The sequence below is a fragment of the Aotus nancymaae genome, unplaced genomic scaffold (assembly GCF_030222135.1).
Source record: "Aotus nancymaae isolate 86718 unplaced genomic scaffold, 86718_ANA_hifiasm-v0.15.2.pri h1tg000017l, whole genome shotgun sequence".
In the NCBI taxonomy this organism is placed as follows: domain Eukaryota; kingdom Metazoa; phylum Chordata; class Mammalia; order Primates; family Aotidae; genus Aotus; species Aotus nancymaae.
In genome coordinates this window covers 12,779,431-12,799,788 of record NW_026988429.1, presented here as the reverse complement: position 1 = coordinate 12,799,788, position 20,358 = coordinate 12,779,431, and the positions used below count along the sequence as shown (strand labels likewise).

Sequence of the window (20,358 nt, the reverse complement as noted above, 5' to 3'; positions counted from 1 at the left end):
CGGCAGCAGATCTGGTGTCTGGTGAGGGCTTGCTCTCTGCTTCATGGATGGTGCCTTCTAGCTGTGTCTTCACATTTCTCAAAGGTTAGGGGAATCTGCTCGAGCCTCTTTGATAAGGGCCCTAATCCCACTCGTGAAGGTGAAACCCTCATAACTTATTTCCCAAAGGCTCCACCTCTTAATACTATTACATTGGGTATCGATTCCAATATATGAATTTTGAGAGTCAACAACATTCAGACCACAGCAGAGAAGTAAACTAAACCCAGAGCTAGCAGAAGGACAGACATACAAAGATGTCTGTAGGACAGACATCTTTATTTAGAGCAGAGATAAATGAAATAGGAAACAAAAAAAAAAAACAGTACAGAATATCAACAAAATCATAAGACAATTCTATGAAAATGTCAACAAAATTAACAAACCTAGAGCTAGACTGACTTTAGGGGGTTGAAGATGAGGGCAGAAGATACTAAAATAAGATATGAAATAGGAGAAATTGCCACCAACTTAGAGAATGTTATAAACAATTGTATCTCAATATATCAGCAATACCCTGATACCAATGTCAGACAAAGATACCACAAAGAATACTACAACAACCCGTTACGGTTACAGATGCAGACATCCTCAAAATACTAGAAAACCTAATCCAGTAGCCTATTAAATGGACTATATACTACAACCAAGTGAGATTTATCCTAGTAATACACAGGTGGTTCGACACATGAAAATTATTCAATATAATATGCCATATTAATAGAATGAAGAGGAGAAGAAAAACCACATGATTTCTACCATTGTGGAAAAAACATTTGACAAAATCCAACACTCTTTCAGGATTAAAGAAAACAATAAAAACTTAAGAAATAGAAGAGAACTTCCCTTAACAGTATAAAGGCCATAGATGAAAAATACACAGCTAAATCACTCTGACAAATGTTGCTGGGAAAACCGGATATCGATATTAAAAAAAAAAAATGAAGTTGAACCTTTACCTTATACCATATTTAAAAATCAACTCAAAATAAGTCAGAGACCTAACTTAAGAGCTAAAATTTTAAAAGACAAGGATGCCCACTTTCACTACTTTTATTCAACATGGAACTGAAAATTCTAGCCAGCGCAATTAGGCAAGAAAAAGAAAGTATCCAGATTATATACAGGAATAGGTAAAATTATTCCTGTTCACAAATGGCATGATCTTATATGTATAGTTGCAAAATACAAATCAATGCCAAAAATCAGTTGCATTTATAAATGCTAGCAATGAATACAAAAAGAAAAATCATTTATCATAGCAAAAAAAGAATAAAATACCTAGGAATAAATTTAACCATGAAGGTACAAAACTCATACCACTGAAAACTACAAAACATTATTGAAAGAAATTGAAGACGACACCAATAAATGGAAACACAACATCCCAGGCTCATGGAATGCAAGAAGTCAACTGTTAAGATGACTCACTACCCAAAGCAACATACAGGTTCAATACAGTCTCTATCAATACCCAGATGGTGGTTTTTGCAGAAATAAAAAAAGATCCCAAAATTCACATGGAATTTCCAGTGATCCTGACTAAAACAATCATGAAAAAGAAGACCCAAGTTGGAGAACTCACAGTTCTTGATTTTAAACCTTACTACAAAGTTGCAGAAATCAAAACAGTATAGTATTGGCAGGTACACAGACCAATGGAATATGAAAGCCTAGCAATATGCTTTCCCATCTATGCTCAGTTGATTTTTAATTAGAGTGCCAAGACCATACAATGGGGGAAAGAAGAGTGTTTGACAAATGTTGTTGGGAAAACTGGACATCCATGTTCAAAAAAATGAACAACCTTGCGCCATATTTAAAAGTCAACTCAAAATAGATCAAAGACCTAATTGAAGAGCTAAAATTTTAAAACCTCTACAAGAAAACATTAGAGCTGGCAATGACTTCTTAAATTTAATACTCTGGCCTCCTACTCAGTTCACAAGTTAAAACTCAGGTTCTAGGCCTTGTCTATGTACTACCTGATTTCAATGTTTAATTCCTTTTTTTAAAGAAATTAAATGAGGCTGGGTGCGGTGGCTCACGCCTGTAATCCCAGCACTCTGTGAGGCCGAGGCAGGTGGATCATGAGGTCAAGGGATCAAAACCATCCTGCTCAACATGGTGAAACCCCATCTCAACTAAAAATACAAAAATTAGCTGGGCATGGTGGCACACGTTTATAGCCCCAGCTACTTGGGAGGCTGAGGCAGGAGAATTGCCTGAACCCAGGAGGCAGAAGTTGCGGTGAGCCGAGATCGTGCCATTGCACTCCAGCCTGGGTAAAGAGAGCGAAACTCCGTCTCAAAAAAAAAAAAAAGAGAAATTAAATGAAAGAGTGGCCTAGGAGAATTAGTGGGCTATAGAAAGGTGCTTCTTCACGAACTGTATTCCTATACAGAGATGATTATTTTTGGTAGTACTGTCCTAAAACTTAAAATAATTTCATTTTCCTTCATAAACTTACATTATGAAGGGTCAGAAGACAAAGTGTTTCATTACTTACCTTTTTAGAACCATTTAACCTGGCACTATTTGGTTTCTTGGTTAATTCCTGTTTCTAAATTTAATTAATTCGTGGTACTTCTTTGCAAAACTGTGACAGTTTCCACCTGAGTGAGCAGAAATTTCCATATTAGCTTTGTAATAATCACTAAGAAATCACTAATCACTACAGCATCTAATTTTTTTGCTTTTAAGAAGAGTTCTTGGAGCAATTCCTTATACCTGCATTTGATGAAAGTTGTGCTGAAATCACAATGAGAGGATAATGCCAATAAACTGAGCCAAAGTATTATATGAATATTTTAATGCAAAATGCTTACCACTTAAAATTAGCAAAGCTTCATTTAAATTAAAATTCCATTTAACTAAAGATGGTTAACCCCAAGAAATTGTACAGTAGTTGATTTCTGCTATATAATGCCAGTCCTATGCCATACAATAAGAACTGCAACATTAGCTGTCACTTCCTCCATTGCTCTTTTGGACCCTAAGGGATGAGGGACAGGGGACTCAAACACAAAACAAAATACAACCCAAATAAACTGTGTAGTGATTCCTAATAGTTATAAACCCAATTTGACTAAGTTGTCCAAATAGATGGGGAATAACTGCAGGTATTGTTCCAGAGCTGATATGAGGTTTTGTTTTTACACCCTGGTAAAAGTTCTGTACTAGGTGAGAAGTCACAGTTTAAGGATGCATGTTCTGTAAATAGTTACTACATATACACATTTACTGTCTGTAAACACTAGAAATATACATTAGACAGAGTACCCTCACAAGTCAGGTACATTTTAAAAAAGATGATGAGGTAACATGAATCTCAAAGTCCACAGGAATCCTGCCTGAAGAGTTTGAACAGCTGCCTGTAATTCATTTCCAATGTGCAGGGAGATTAAGGTTTGCCAAAACTGGATTCGCTGGCTTTCAGCATAGCAACTGCATCTTTCACTGCATGGTAGATAACATTCTTCACCTAAAAAGAATGGGAGAATATATGGGCATTTTACATTTAAATCTAAAATCTATCACTAAGAATAAACTTCCTCCTACCAATTTTATTACCTTCTCTTAGAATTTAAAATTCAATATGAAATGTTAACACTGCAAAAGCCCGTGGGCTCCTTCAGACCAGTATTTCATATACATTTTAAACCCATGATTCTAACAACTTAACAAGCTCATTTTTTCCCCTTGTATAGGTTTTGATACCACATAGACCTACCTCACAGTGAGTACAGGGAGAGGCAAGTTCCAAGGTACAGGTTTATTATCTTTCCCTAATTTTCCAAACATGAAATTATGTTACACGATTCATTACTGAAATCCTTTTGAAAATACCACCCCCTCAGACCTCTTTTAGTCTCAGAGATTCAGTTCTGCTCTACCTAAGGGTGATGAGAACACTGCAGCACTGAAAAGTCAAGCACTGTGTTCAAGACCCCTGACTGGCAGCTGGGCCAAAATCAGAAGATCTATTCATTTTCAGTACAAAGGCCTTTTTCTCTGTGGGGACAGTCCCTTACAGATTCTAAACAGTATCAAATCAAACCAAGGTGAGATTTCCTCTTGTTCTTCCCTCACTTAAGTAGGTAGCAGTACTAGGTATAAAACAAGTTCATCAACTCACTGTGCTAAGTACAATATGGCCAAGTTCACTGACTCTCTTTATAAAGTCAAGAATGGGCCATGAAGCCATAGCCAGAGAATGCTAGGAACTGGTGCTATTTTTACCTGTAATTTATCTTCATGATTAGTATGAGTCTGTGACAGATATCGGAATTCCTGAGTAAGCCAGAAGCAGTGTTTAACATGCTCTGGAGAAACAAAATCTTCAGCCACTTTGATGCAGCTATACAAGTTATGAACCTGAAAAACACGAAGTGATATCAGTAACAAATCAAGAAGTTCATAATATAAAAAGAATAAAGAAAAAGTAATGATTTCTTGCCTGATGTGGAGCTCCTGCCGGGATAAACACCACATCCCCAAGAAACTGTACAATAGCCCAGCCTTGAACTCCATATTCTTGATGAAGACGCTTTCTTAATGATCGGTCTAAATACCAGCTTTGATCATGAATAGGATCGTGGTCTGCTGGGTTTTCTTGACCTTGCTCTTCTGATACCTAAAATACATTCAAAATAATTATACAACTGAGTAACATGCTAAGGCCCAATAAGGCATTTTTTTTCCCTCTTAACAGTGTTGGCCGTTCGTAAATGTCAGGCCTTCAGTGTAAGTGCCCCCACTGGCAGAAAAAGACAAGTAGTACTCAAAGACTTCAGCTGAATGAAACCAAAAGAAGAATGACAAAAAAATCAGCTTCTCTGATGCTAGTTCCCATAAACCATCACTGGCGGTCTCTGTGTAAGTTTGTAAATACTGTATTTAAACAATATTTTATAGTCTAGACTTTTAAACATAAGGAGGCCCAGGCTCCTTAGAAATGAACTTGTTTTAAAGTTACTAGAAACCTGTCTTCACTTAACAATCTGACTTATGAAACAGTCCCAAAGACAGCTGCAGATCGGACTTGTTTATCCTTGATCCAGTAACTGGTAAAGCAGAGACTCAGAGTGACACTATCAAAGGAACAATATGGTGACCAGTGGTTTTCTGGAAAAGCCAAATGATCCTTAGCCAGAAACACCTTGATTCAAACAAATGCTTGTTAAAGACCTATTTGGGGCCAGCTAACAGGTTAGGAATGTTCATATCCAAAACTTATGAATGATTAAAGAATATCAGCCAGAGACACCTGGGTCTACACAGAGCCCCTGCTGAACAACCTGCCAACTACGGGGGAAACCTAAAATCTTCCAAATCCCTGCATCCCTTGCTAATGACAAGTAGGGCCACTCGCTACATGAGAATGGACAAAACCAATAGGGATCTTACACTCAGAACATGGCCACTCAGGGGCAAGGATAAATGAACTTCTGAAGTGCTCACATTCTCAAGGTAATAAAAACAAACAGATGCTAGGAAATGATCAGATAAACTAAATTGAAAGGAGAAAAACACAGACATAAAAGACAAGGCTGGGTTTTTTTTTTTTTTTTTTTTTTAGAAAGAAAAAAAAGAATGAAGAAGAGGAAGAAAAAGGAAGAGAAAGAGAGAGAGTATTGCTTTCTTGCCCAGGCTAGAATGCAATTTAGTAATGGGTATTGAAAACCACTTTTATACCAATAATTATACTTAATGATGTAGACAGGAAGGAATAAGGGAAGAAAATAACAAACAAGCAGCCAACCAATATTTCATTTAAACCTATGAAATGCTATGCGATTACTGAGGAGTGATTTACTTCCAATTATGTAGTCACTTTTGGAATAGGTGTGAGGTGGTAATGTATGTTTTGTGTATTTGAAGTGGAGAGTTCTATAAATGTTTATTAAGTTTACTTGTTCCGGGTCTGAGTTCAAGTCTTGGATGTCCTTGTTAATTTTCTGTCTGGTTGATCTATAGAATCGTTAGCTCTTCTTGTTACATTGATCCTTTTACCATTATGTAATGTCCTTCTTTGCCTCTTTTGATCTTTGTTGCTTTAAAATCTACTTTATCAGAGGCGAGAATTGCATCTCCTGCTTTTTATTTGTTTATTTTTACTCTGTTTGGACGATAAATCTTCCTCCTTCTCTGTTTTGAGTCTTTGTGTATCATTGCATGTGAGATGGGTCTGGATGCAGCATACCGATGGGTTTTGGCTTTTTATCCAATTAGAATATATATAAGTTTAATACTGCCATTTGATGCTAGCTGGCTGTTTTGCCCATTAGTTGGTGTACATTTTTCATTGTGTTATACTCTTTGCTTTTTGATATATTTTTGGAAAGGCTGATATTGGTTGTTCCTTTATATATATAGTGCTTCTTTCAGAAGCTCTTGTAAAGCAGGTCTGGTGGTGGTGAAGTCTCTAAGTACTTGTTTGTTCGCAAAAGATTTAATTTTTCCTTCGCTCATAAAGCTTAGTTTGGCTGGATATGAACTTTAAGGATGTTAAATATTGGTCCCCACTCTTTTCTGGCTTGCAGGGTTTCTGCTGAGAGATCTGCTGTAAGTCTGATAGGTTTCCCTTTATGGGTAACCTGACCTTTCTCTCTGGCTGCCCTTAGTATTTTCTCCTTCATTTCAACCCTAATAAATCTGGCGATTATGTGCCTTGGGGTTGGTCTTCTTGAAGAATATCTTTGTGGTGTTCTCTGTATTACCTGGAGTTGAATATTATCCTGCCTTGCTAGGTTGGGAAAGTTTTCCTGAATGATATCCTGAAGAGTATTTTCCAACTTGGATTCATTCTCTTCGTCACATTCAGGTATACCTATCAAACGTAAATTAGCTCTTTTCACATAGTCCCATATTTCCTGAAGACTTTGCTCATTCCTTTTTATCCTTTTTTCTCCAATCTTGTCTTCTTGTTTCATTTCACTGAGCTGGTCCTCGACTTCTGATATCCTTTCTTCTGCTTGATCAATTCGACTGTTTAAACTTGTGCATACTTCGCAAAGTTCTCATGTTGTGTTTTTCAGCTCCATCAATTCACTTATATTCCTCTCTAAATTGTCCAATCTCGTTAGCATTTCATCAAACCTTTTTTCAAGGTTCTTAGTTTCTTTGCATTGGGTTAGAACAAGTTCTTTTAATTCACGGAAGTTTCTTATCACCCACATTTTGAAGCCTGCTTCTGTTATTGGAACACACTTGTTCTCCATTAAGCCTTGTTCTGTTACTGATGAGGAACTGCGATCCCCTGTAGAGGGAGAGGCATTCTGATTTTGAGTATTCTCTGCCTTTTTAGGCTGGTTTCTTCTCTTCATTATATATTTATCCCTCTGTCGTCTTTGTAATTACCAACTTTCTAACTAGGTCTCTGAGCGGACGTCCAACTTTTGATTGCCAGTGCCAAAATCTGAGCAATCCACTGCGCCGGCCAAAACAGTGGTGTTAAGATTGATGGTGCTTTTCTGCCCGGGAATCTCCAGACTCTGCACCTAGAACTGCTGCTCTAAGGCGCCAGCAAAACCGCCGCGCCGGCCACAAGTCGCTCTGGCGACCCATGGGGCTCCTCCACTGGGAATCTCCTGGTCCGTGAGCAACAAATATTCATCTGAAAGTGTGGCGTCCTCTCGTTCTCTGCACTTTCACTGGGAGCTATGTGCCAGAGCTACTAGTGATCAGCCATCTTGGATCTCTCTCTCTCTCTCTTTTTTTTTTTTTTAGAAGTGTAGCCCTAATCATTTAGAATCCTTGTTCCTTAGCAACCACCTTCAGCCTATCCAAACTGATAGGCACAGATTTAATGTTTCAGGTTGTGGCAATTCCCCTAGCCAAACCAGTCAGTTCACTATGTAGTAACATAATATCGCTATTCTCTATGCCTCTGTTCACACATGCCATAAAAAACATACCTTTTTAAGAAATTCCCTTATCTTCTCCGTGTCCTTTGCAGCATATATGTGCCACAGTGCTCCTGGCTTCTCTTTTCCTTCAATAAAGCGCTTTATTGTGAGTTCATCAGAATCTCCATCTTGGATGGTCTTAAGGACTTCTAGGGCAGGAAGAGAAAGCAAATATCAGACCACAGGCCCTGGCTCAGAGAGTAAGCCCTCCTTTTCTGCTCAGCACCCTACCTTCTTCTTCCTCACACTGTCCTTTGGGAATTCCCACATAGACCATGACATTAGCTGCATCAGATACATCTAAGTGAAGATTTGTTGTTCCATATTTCCGATCTTCAGGAGTGATTAATCCTGCAAAAAACAAAGTGCCTTAAAGTTTACAGAAGACAACAAAGGCTGCCATAGTCTTTCCACTATCTGGGAGATGGTAGGTCCCTGAGTGACTCTTCTGCTGAGAATAACTGAAAATTCTGGATGAAATTATTGCAAAAAAAATTTCTTTAACAAGTCAATGTACTAGCAAGAAAAGAAGGAATACTCAGAAGCCAAAAACAGCAGGAAATGGATGTGATTCAACAGGCTCCTGAAGCTGGGATTTGCCAAAAGGACATCTGCTAGATCAAGTGAGCTCAGGCTTTGACTGTTGCCACAGCCTAGGAATTCTGGAGCAAGAGACAAAGTCCAAGGACCACTAAAGACGGGGAGTCCAAAGGAAAGCCCCCATCCACACACATATAAACCTGGAACCTCAGATGGCTGTCATGACTGTAAGAAGGAACACTGCCCAATGCATTCCTTGGTTCTCTCAACTGTAAAAGAAGTGGGGAGAGGAGTGAGCCAGAATGACAGGTCCCCTCCAGTGTTCACAGTCTGTGGCTAATTCCTCGAGCACAGGAGAAGGCTCACCTTGCTCAGCAGTCACCCAGAAGCTCACCCTGCAGTCACCTTGGGTGGCCCATTCTAATACAAGGACTCTGCTTCTTAGGCTGGGCAGTAGAGAGAAGCACCACTTGTAGTGAGCAAGCAGTGGCTGTTTTCTAACCTACCAGCCTCTGAAAAGGCCCTGTACTGTTTTGGAGAAAGGCTTTATCTCTGGCATGCCTGGGGCTGTGGTTTTAGAGGAGCTATACTTATGAGAGGACACACTTCTTCATTCCAACCTGGGACCAGGGCCCCAGAGCCCTGTTGGACTTTCCTTTCTTTCCAGCTTGCTGAAATATCAGCCCTAGGAGTAGGTAAAGCACTGGTATTAGGGTGAGATCAAAGGATAGATGAGAGGATTATGAAAAAAGGGAGGAGACAAAGAAACAATTATGGCAAAAAGTTGGAAGCTGTTACATAACTGGGTGATGAGTTATATGGAGTCAGTACTCGACTCTCAAGTTTTCAGTGTGTTTGGAAAATAGTTCCATAGTAAAAAGCAAAATATGAAAAAAGAAATTAATGTAATAGAAAATGAAATAAACACATGGATGATATATTATTATATGATAGCATGGATGAATATAAAAAATCTGATTCTATTTCTATGAAGTTCAAAAGTAGGTTAAAAACTGAAAGAATATTGTGCAGGAATTCAAATATATATGTTAAAATTATAAATATAAGGGAATGATGAACACAAACTCGAAGGTGGTGGTTAAGACTAAGGGCAATAGGAAGAGGATGGAGCTGGGAAGAAAAGGAAAGGAGAGTAGGAGGTAAAGCCTCGGCAGGGACTGGCTGCCTGCTGATCCAGCCAGTGCCACAGTGCAAAACAAGGAAGTAAACAGCTGCTACCCAGCCACTGGCCCAAAGTCCATCAGACCCTAGTCACTGATAAAACCAGACTCTAAACCAGGGGAGCCTAAACTCAGATGAAACCAAAATTGTAAAAACATAATGGTCAAAGGGAAAGGAGTCCTTGACAACAAAACATCCTGAAACAAAACGCCATGGACTTTTATAGGGGGAAAAAAAGCTAGTAGGGGCTGTTGGGTGATGGAAAGTTAGAGTAGGGCCTGGGTAGGGAGATGGGCTCTAGCTTAGAAATCAGGAGAGCTAAGTACTAGTCTCAGACCTGCCACCCTGGAATGCCCCTCAGAGATCCTGAACAGGTCAGTGTCCTACTATCCTCAAGTCCTGGTCCTCATTTGCAAAATGGAGGGTGTTGTAGGAGCTAGAGAGAGGCTGGATTCTATGATCTCTCCAAAGAGCCTTTGCACTTTGATTGAAGAGTCACAGCTTAATCACCCAACCTTTGAAAAAACCACTCTTTAATGATGTTTATGATAAGATAGGTGTCTGAAAATGAACACATCTTCATTATTTTCATCCCCTGAATGCTTACTTCTGGATGGGAACCATTTTGTCATAGGAAAAGCTTTTATAGAGTAACACTGCCATCTATTAGTGTCTAGGGGAAAAGACCTGCTGCCAAGCTAGTTAAACCAAGCAAGGAATTTCTTTTGAAAATTTCTCAGATATGCACCTTTAAAGCTTCAGGATTTCTATAAAGCATGGATAAACTACACAACTTCACATTATACAGTTTATTGGAAAAATGCTCTCATATACGTAAGTTTGTCCAAGATCCCAACAATGCAGCTGCTTTAATCAGTCTCTGAAGGGCTCAAGGGACAGGACCTTCAGAGAGCACACTGCAGACCCACAGCACATGGAGGGCTCACCAACTGAGACCTGAAAAGTGAGGAACAGGCAAGAGGCCTTGTGCCCGCCGGGTCTTCTCACCCACACAGCTTTTCCCACTCTACCCTGGCAGAACTATCTTGGGCATGGAGACTGCTGGGAGCTTGCAAACAAAAACACGCCCCTGTCACAATAGCCCCCAAGTACACTCCTGATGGTTCCCTGGGCTGACTCAACCGTAACAGAATTGTGGGGCTGGAGTCCTTGCCCCTTTTCCCCCTCCCCTTCCCCAACAGTCTTTGGAGAACAGACCTTGTAAGGCTAGAAATGGAAAATGACATGGAAGTAATTACGGGAGGAAGATATAATTTCCAAGAGGACAAGTAGAGGCGAAATAGTAAAAATGAGTAAAGAAAATTCACTGAAATACTCAAACAGCTAGAACTGCATTCAACAGTGAATTGTTGAATTGGTAAATAATCTCTTCAAAATGGCCAACTCGAATCCAGCCCTAATTAAAGGCCATGTGTAAAACTGAACAAGATCACAGTTACAATGATGAAAGGTGGCTCTGGAAAATGTCGAAACCAGTCTTTATCCCAGGCAATCCTCTTTGTTAGACAGTACTGAGTTATGTCCAAAGAATAAAACTCCAATTCAAAGGGTACTTTGAATCCTAAGTAACTAACTTCTACCCACCAGCATAGAACACTGCATTTAATTGTAGCCGATGTTAAGATGGCTAGAATGCAAGCAGATTGACCTAAATGTCCGAACACTGAAATCATTAATGAAAGTACGTTCTCTCATCTATCACGCAGCCATTAAAAGTGATCTAAAGACTATTAAGCAACATGTAAAGATTTTACAGTGTAAAATTACGTATAGTAAAGAGAAAAATAAAACATTGTATATGCTTTACAACTGCCAACTATGAAAATGAAATACAAAAACATGTGGCCAGAGAATGAAAGGAAATATGTAAAAATGAAGGCTGAGGCTGTATTAAGTATTAGGATTATGGGTGTTTTCCATAATCCTCTCCCTCCCCAAAAATCAATTTTTCAAACATTTTGAGTTGTTTTATTTCCATTTTAAAGTTAGCTATCTCCATCTTACCATAAGCATTATACATCTTGGGACCCAGATCTGGCCGAACAAAGTAGTTTGGCAGCCTAGAGGCCAAGTTCAGTTTGCCATCTCGCCTTGTGTACTCGGGCAGTGGAATGTTGGCCATCAGATCATCAAACCTAGAAAAATAGAACCAGGAATTTGCAAAATAAGATTGCTTTTCTAATTCATTATTGTGTAACTTGTTTTGTTCCTTCTACACCAAAAGGAACAAACACATCTGTGATCACATAGATTGAGAAAGCCATCAAATATTTAAGATTAGAATTACAGTAGTTATATACAAAGATGTCTTCTTTCTCTCTTACAACATACAAATGTGTCCAAATCTGCTGGAATAGTTCAGACAAAAGATCTCAGCAATAAATTCCAGATAAAAAGTTACACTTAGGCATATATCATTGTGACACCCTTTTGGAGGTTTCAAGCTCAGTCAGGAAAATAGATCTACCCATTAGGTGTCTTCTTGTCTGACTCAGTGCTGTAACCATATTGTCCTGACCCTGACACAACAGCTCCCACAACTGCTTCCAAATCAGCCTTGTAAGAATATGTGAGCCTCTTCTCTAGCAGAGGCTACCATGGAAAATGTGTGGTGTTCCATTAGTCAGCCAAGCCTAAAAGCCAATCACTTTTTCGTCTCATTTAAAAATAAACCTGCCTCCAACGACTACAAACTAGAAATGAAAAATGAGCAGCAGTATAACTACAGAACTTTTGTTATTTCCTTGAAAACTATTTCTCACTACCTCAAAAAATAATTTATCCTACCAAGTCAAGAACAGAATCATCTCTCCCCACCTTCATTATCATACCTGGAAGGCATCATATCTCTAAAATCTTCTCCCGGTGGCCAGTCCTTAAGTTTCAACACCATTGGTTCTTTTTCATTTTTCAAACGATCTGAAAGGTAAACCAGAATAAATGAATTGTTACTATTTATAACTCAGAAACAGACCAAAATAAATGACAAATTAGCATTTTATGCCTCAACAATATAAACAAAATATATCTCTGCAAAATTTTCATAACCTGACATATTTAGTATGCAAATATTATTTTTCCTTGATTTTCCCCTCCTACCAATTTTATTTCTACTGTGTAAAGAAATCCATTTGTACCCAGGAGGCAGCAAGGTGCACCAAAATAAAAATCACCAACTAATGGATTTGTGTCAGGGCCTTGTCTTTCCTAGAAGCTTTTTAAACTGCTACTCACTCTTGGAGATTCAGCCACTCCCTTTTGCCCACTGCATGTAGGTGCTGTTGTGACAGCTGTCATCAATCCAATCTGCTGCTCCTCTACAGTGTTTTGGAAGAAGTGAGCAGCATCCCAACTAACCAAAGCAATGCATCTCAACAATCAAAGGTCACAGGTATTTCTGAGGCCAGCATGGAACAGAAATTACTTATTCTGTTCAGAGAGAGACTGAGCCTATCTGGATGTTCTGTCCAGGAAAAGCAAAGACTAACAGAACAGGTAATAATGCCTCAGCATTCAAAAGCATAAACACTGTAACAAGGAAGGGGAAGAGAAGACAGATGTTAATTTCAAACTGCAAAATCCTGGAAAATGCTTCGGTTGAGTCTCAGACTCCTGCCATTCCGGTGTCCCCTCCTTTCACATCCTCAACCCCCTTAAAAAGATCTTTCATACGTACTTGGAACGTCTTCAAATCCATCCCAGAAGTCTCCTACTGTGGCTCCTGTGATGATTTCATTGGTCCTACAATTAACTAGGTCTACTTCCTGCTCACCAAACTCTTTCCTAAAGGATTCAGGTTTCCAAAGTTCAGAGTTCAATTTATGATGCACTCCAGACACCATCACTGGCTAAATGAAAAAAAGGAAGACTTTAGTTTGAACTCTGGCAGCTGTTCCCACTCCCGAAGGCAGTCCCTCTTCACACTGCTGCTGGTGTGTTTCCAGGGAGCTACTGCTCCATCTCAGATGGTGAAGTGACAGTTTAGGCTTAGTTCTCAGAGCTCCCAAATCACCTCCAACCTTCACCATTCATCTGCTACACAACCCTTGCTCTCAAACTATATGAGTAAGCATCTAGGAGAAAGGCATCACCTTTCCTAGTCAGATCTCATTACTCACAGCAAGATGGACTGTAAAGAAGACAAGGGCTGGAAGGAGTGTCCAGTGGCACCAGTCACCAGTGAAACAGGGTGACCCCACTGTACTCGAGCCTGTTATTGTCAAGCAGGAATACTGGCTATGGGAGGATGCCAAACCTTTTGGCTATCTAAGACTACCTAGAAGTTCTGACCTTCATGTGAAATAGTCTAACTTTAAAACACTGGCAACAAGCAATAAAGCCTGCTGACAGACTGTATTCAGCCCATCATTTTGTTTCTTGTCTATATATGATTAAATGAGCAAATCCTATTAGTACACTGGATGAAGAAAAACATTTTTGAAAATTTATTTTTGGTTAAACACTCACATCTTTCTGTTTGGCAATTCTCCCAAATTCTTGTCCAAGAGCAGAGTGTTCCTTTAGCAAAGACCCCATTTGGCCGAAGACAGAAGCCAAAGATCCCGAAAAGAGAACCAAAACAAAAAAGCACAGAAGCAGGCCTAGAAATTCTCCTTAAAGATATTAACCAGCACTTAAGATCCAACCACGGTACCCTTTAGGGCAGGCACCTGGGGACTTTATGACACCACATGCCCTGGCCCACCTACAACTGCCTTCAGCACAGAGTTTTCATTCAGGTAGTAGGGGTGCATGATTTTGTACCACGTTTTGTCTAATCTCCCAAATCCCATCAGCCTGTAGTCACACTCTCACTTCCTCTGCTGAGGTTTACCATAGGAATCACCAAGCCTGGATGCCCTCATCAAAAACCCAATGGGGACTGAGAGAAAGCAACAAAAACCTGACTGGAAATGTCAGCTTAGGACCATCTGCTTTAAAAAGTAAGACCCACGGCCACACCCTGACCTGATTATATTTACCCTAAACAATAAAGAATAAAACAGGAGGTAAAAGATGGGGAAAAGGGTGAGGTGGGGTTGTCAGAAGTCTGCCAAAGGAACCGAGAAGGGGGTCTTGAATAGGGCCGGAAGAAGGGAGGCCTACATTACCTGCCCTTGTTTCCAGCACTCCCTAAACACATTCCAGTTGCTCTTATTGTTGGGGTCCTGCAAACACAGCAAGCGATTATCACAAAGCCAATAGTGAGGAGTGTCAAAGCCCAGAATGCTGGGCTTGATCGTTAGTCCTTGAGGCCTCTTAGATAAATCAGAGGAAGTCTTATTTTGCACCAAAGAGGCAAAGATGTCATCAAGGATTTTTGGTGTATTCTTCAGTCCATTTTCTGTCTGAATTGGAGAAAGAACAAAAGTCTTAAACATGTCATTCCCTTACCATCGAGAAACCCCATTCCCATAATGATGAGTATATACTACATATCCAGAAGAGGCCAAGCCAGGACCCCCAGGCGAAAAGGCATGTCCCCTGTCCCCACTTGACAACTCATAGAAGTGAGGTAACAGGAGAAAGTGGCCCAGCTCAGAAATACAGTCCCATGAAACCCCTCCTCCAATGACTCAGCCTTTGGAGCCTACAAAGGTAAGTATGTGATTCAGTCTCCTTTCTTTCAGTTCTGACTTCTCTAGCCTCTTCCTGTTCTGTCTCTATTCAACTTTACAACATAGAGTACCAACAAAGAAGCACATACCCTTCCTGTAGAAGAATTCAAGAGATTTCGGAGGAAACCAGAACTGTTGTTGCTTACAGGTGTCAAAATTGTGCTGTTAAAGGTATGGAGGACTGTGCTGGATTTGCTTAAAGGCGGGAGGGGTGGAAGACATTTGATTTCATTCTTTAAAACTGGCATAGTTGGTTGTTTTTCTAAAATAAAACATCCAGATGAAAAGACATTTTTGAAAGGCAAATCCCTTATTAGTATTCTATTAACAGAAATACTTTAGAACTTGCTTTCCATTTACTGAAATGGAAAAATACTTTAGGGGATAAGTATTAATATTACTTACTTAGACAAGACTCGTTGATGTTAAAAATAGTAACTATCTAGTACAATGGATTTTCATAAATTGACCTTGTTATCTAGCAATCCTGACAAATAAGTTTAGTAAATGTAGATTCTTTTCCATTTTTTGCATGTACTGTCTACAAATAATCGGCAGCATTCTCTTTACACATTTTTTTTTTCCTTTGGCCTCAATGCACTGACCAAGACTTTCAGTACAATGCTTAATAAAGACTGGTAACAGATATGTTGTTCTTAAACATAGAGAGAAACTGTTAAAAAAAAGAAAGAAAAGAAAAAGAAAAAAAAACCCTCAAAGACCAGCTTGGCCAACATGGCGAAATCTCATCTCTACTAAAAATACAAAAATTAGTTGGGCGTGGTGGTGGTGCCTGTAATCCCAGCTACTCGGGAAGCTGAGGCAGGAGAACTGCTTGAACCTGGGAGGTGGCATTGCAGTGAGCCAAGATCGTGCCACTGCACTTCAGGCTGGGTGGACAGAACAAGAGTCCATCTCTAAAAAACTCAAATTTTTTTTTTTTTTTTTTTTGAGATGGAGTTTCGCTCTTGTTACCCAGGCTGGAGTGCAATGGCACGATCGCGGCTCACCGCAACCTCCGCCTCCTGGGTTCAGGCAATTCTCCTGCCTCAGCCTCCCGAGTAGCTGGGATTACAGGCACGCGCCACCATGCCCAGCTAATTTTTTGTATTTTTAGTAGAGACGGGGTTTCACCATGTTGACCAGGATGGTCTCGATCTCTTGACCTCGTGATCCACCTGCCTTGGCCTCCCAAAGTGCTGGGATTACAGGCGTGAGCCACCGCGCCCGGCCAAAAACTCAAATTTTTTTAAGAAAATTAATGATTATGATGTCTCCAGTCCATTTTTTAACTGTTAAGAATGTTCTTAATTTGAGAAGTTTTTTGTAAATAATAAATAGGTACTAAATTTTATTTAATGCTTTTCTGCATCTTGTCCCATGATTCTCCTATATTTCTGAATGTCAGACTACATTTTCATTTCTGGAAAAACCTTGAAAATTTTGAATTATTTTTCTGCCACTTGCTAATTATCTCACTTTGGCTCAAATGAGTTGATTTATATGTGCTTCAGCTTCTTCATCAGTAATACAGATGATTGGGTATCACAGAATTACATCACATGTAAAGAGAGGGCCTGGACCACACAGGAGTTTGAATATTCTTTTTCCTCTTTGCAAGGTACATATAACTCACCAGCTGTGCTCTTGCCAGCTTTTCAAATAACTTTTCTGTAACAGTCATCTTAGACTTAATTTATGCATTCTTTTAAGAGCTCCTTATCACATTTTTAAAGCAATATGAAAGTTTTTCCAGAAATTCAGGTGTAGTCTAACATTCAAATATTCCTTCATTTAGTGTCAAATTTGATTCATTAAAATTTTGTTCCGGATCTTTGCATGAAAGAAATGGCCTACATCATGTTGAAACTCCGTCTCTATTAAAAAAAAAAATACAAAAATCAACTGGGCGTGGTGGCGTGCACCTGTAGTCCCAGCTCTCAGGAGGCTGAGGCAGGAGAATTGCTTGAACCTGGGAGGCGGAGGTTGCAGTGAGCTGAGATTGTGCCACTGCACTCCAGCCTGGCACCTGGCGACAGAGCAAGACTCTGTCGCAAAAAAAAAAAAGGAGTGGCCTGCAATTCTTCTCCTCTGTAACACAGCCAGAAGGTAGAAGTCGCTAAATTTTAATGGAACTCTACGACTCAGTCCAAAGCCCACACTCTTCATATTTATCATCAAGCATCCCGAGGTGACAGCACAAATGACAAAAATAAAACTAAAACCAGCACATTCCAATTTATATATAGGGCAAGGCTAGAAAGGTGAAAAATCACTTATTAAGCAAGTCTCAGCCCCACTCCATTCCTGCCAAACACACTTTCAACCTTAGCTAGTGTTCTATCGCAGCAGCAAAAGTTCTCTTTGGTGCTGCATTTCAAAAACACTTTCATTTGTGGCAGGTTCCAGGATGACTCCAGAGAAGCACTTTCCATTCTACATGACTTCTAACCACTGTTTTCCCAGCAACTGAGGTTGCCAAGTCCCTCCATGAATGGACTAAAATACTCAGGAACAAACAGGAAAGCAGGAAACACTCACCCTTGTTCTCCTTGTTGACATTCCCACTGGTTAGGTCTGCCAGCCAGGTTAGAGGAGATGTGCTGGCTGGACAGGCAGGCTTCATGCTGCTGGCTGGCTTGGAGGCTGCTTCCCCACCCACAGCTGCTGATTCCAACACTGAGGGATTCTGCTGGAGCACTGCACCAAGAGTCGGTTTTTCTCCAGTTAAAGAAGTCTGTGTTAAGCATTAAAGGATGATTTTACATAAGCTGAAGAATGACATTTTCCTTTTCTTACCTTCTCTCCTAATAGCCAAGCAACAAATAAGATAAACATCCAGAACAAAACCACCTAATAGCTAGCACTGGGTATCCCCACAGCTGCAGTAATCTTGCATTAGTAGAAAATAACTACAAGGTGAGAGATACGTTAGCAACTTAAACACAGCAGGTATTTCCCTCTGCACTCTTCTACCATCCAGCCCCTGCTGGTACATATCCCTATTACTGGATGGACCTTGCTGGTTTAAAATGACCAGTCTGTGCCTGTCTCTCCTAGGAACTCATCCCAGGATCCAGGATAAGCACAGAAAACATGGTTGAAAATGAATAAATGAAGCAGGCAGGAAAGGTAAAGCTGAGATTTCAGAAGGAAATGGGATGCAGCGAAATGCTATTTTGAGTTAGCTTTAAAAATGTGATGAGCTCTTAAAAGAACTCATAAATTAAATCTAAGATGACTGTTGTAGAAGAAAATGATTTTAAAAACTGGCAAGAGCGAGTTTATACACACATAAGGAGGAAAAAGAATATTCAAACTCCTGTTGTGGTTCAGGCCCTCTCTTTACATGTGATGTAATTCTGTGACACCTAATCATCAATATTGCTTATTATTTCTGCATTACTGATGAGGAAGCTGACACACATATAAATCAGCTCATGTCAACCAAAGTAACACAACTAGCAAGTGGTGGAAAAGAATTCAAATTCAGTTCTGACTCCACAGATTACAAGTCTTCTGCCCTCCCATCATGCCTATGACACCACAGCTTTACAGAAATGTCAGGTTCTGATTATTAAACACAATGCGGCATACTGATTACTGGAACAAGGGGGAGAAGGGGGACAGCAAGGGGTACATGTGATGATGGGGAGGAGAGGGATCCCATCAAGGAGAAACATATGAGGACTGAGAAAATGAACACTTTTTACATCGAGTGACAGGCAACTAAACGGTTCATTTGGTCATTATTTCCTTCAGCTCTTCATAAATATAAGCAAAATATATTTAGTAATTTTAGAAATGTTGAAGCTTATCTGAATAATTTTAATTCTGCAAAATACATAATTTTTTCTTAAAAAACCTTTTGCAAATTAGACAGCTACTTAATAGGTAGACTACATTAGAACTTTTTACTTTTTCAAGAAACAAAAATGTAAAACCTACTAAAAGAGGCCACAGAAAAGTCCACAAAAGTAATGTGAAAAGTCAGAATGGGTCACTGAACTGTATGTACAATTCATACATGAACTGTATGAATTCTCTCTCTGTCTCTCTTTCTCTCTCTCTCTCTCCACTGATAGCTATCCTCAGGTTCCTTTACAGACAAATGACAGTTCCAAGGGACGGTGAATTTAGCATAAGCAGCAAATACCTGTTTTAGGTCTTCCTTTGAGGCTGGCTTTGAAAAGAGTTTGAATTGCCTGTTTGAACAAGGACAGTTTGCCTTTATTCCCCATTTCGCTCTTACAGAATGAACAATGTCTCCAACATCATAGAGGGCTAAAGAAAGGGCAGAGACAAACATCTGAACAAGGGTATTAGGTACTTTCAACCTCAACATTACAGAGAAGCAGCTGGCATTCCCCACATGATTACGTTTCCCACTCCCTCCTTTCATCCTGCTCCAGAGGCCTTTCCCAAAATGCATTTTCTTTTCTTCTACAAAACTATTCCACAAAACTTTAATCAAAAAGTGTTGGGGGAGTTAATACACTTCTGGAGTTATTTAATATACACTAAAATAAACGTAGTGAGTATAAAGTACTACTAGCCCCTATGAGTTAACCAAGACAAGGGGAAAGAAAATCATTGCAGCACATGAAATACCTTTTCCAGGAATGATCTGCGTAGGCATTAAGTTCTCTGGTTCATGTATCTGACTCTTCACACATTTTAGCCAAGAGAAAGTCTTGTAAGCAGCACCTGCAAACAACTGATTTGTAGTAACTATTCTTTATAGACTCTGGCTCCATATGCTTCAAGAAACCCACCAACCACCAATCAACAAAAAACTTGATTTAACTGTGTAAAGGGGCTAGAAGAGAATCAGATCGTTTCTCACCCTGTTGGCAATTCTTTCTCTTCATCCGGTAGCAATCCACACATACTCCAAACCCACACCGAGGACATACCCAGTGCAGGTTGAAGATGGTGGTGTCGCACACATCACACATTTCTCGAACACCTTTGACAGCTCGCTTCCAAGCAACCTGTCCTGCAAAAACCAGTAAATCACTTAGTCTTTGGAAGGAGAGAGCTTCTGA

General features: G+C 39.8%; 1 protein-coding gene across 1 annotated transcript in view; it reads right to left on the bottom strand.

Annotated features, from left to right (window-relative positions):
• Positions 1 to 2,834: 2,834 nt before the first annotated feature.
• KDM3A (lysine demethylase 3A) overlaps positions 2,835 to 20,358 on the bottom strand; it is a 59,454-nt gene continuing 41,930 nt past the window's right edge. The window contains exons 13-26 of the mRNA XM_012472919.2: positions 20,157 to 20,309; positions 19,922 to 20,017; positions 19,467 to 19,594; positions 17,852 to 18,047; positions 15,400 to 15,572; positions 14,804 to 15,040; positions 13,369 to 13,540; positions 12,524 to 12,611; positions 11,697 to 11,827; positions 8,181 to 8,300; positions 7,959 to 8,098; positions 4,499 to 4,675; positions 4,282 to 4,416; positions 2,835 to 3,523 (exon numbers count right to left, since the gene is read on the bottom strand). Of these exons, the coding sequence (XP_012328342.1) occupies positions 3,443 to 3,523; positions 4,282 to 4,416; positions 4,499 to 4,675; positions 7,959 to 8,098; positions 8,181 to 8,300; positions 11,697 to 11,827; positions 12,524 to 12,611; positions 13,369 to 13,540; positions 14,804 to 15,040; positions 15,400 to 15,572; positions 17,852 to 18,047; positions 19,467 to 19,594; positions 19,922 to 20,017; positions 20,157 to 20,309 (2,027 nt within the window). The 3' untranslated portion in view covers positions 2,835 to 3,442. The remainder of the gene's footprint in view (positions 3,524 to 4,281; positions 4,417 to 4,498; positions 4,676 to 7,958; positions 8,099 to 8,180; positions 8,301 to 11,696; positions 11,828 to 12,523; positions 12,612 to 13,368; positions 13,541 to 14,803; positions 15,041 to 15,399; positions 15,573 to 17,851; positions 18,048 to 19,466; positions 19,595 to 19,921; positions 20,018 to 20,156; positions 20,310 to 20,358) is intronic.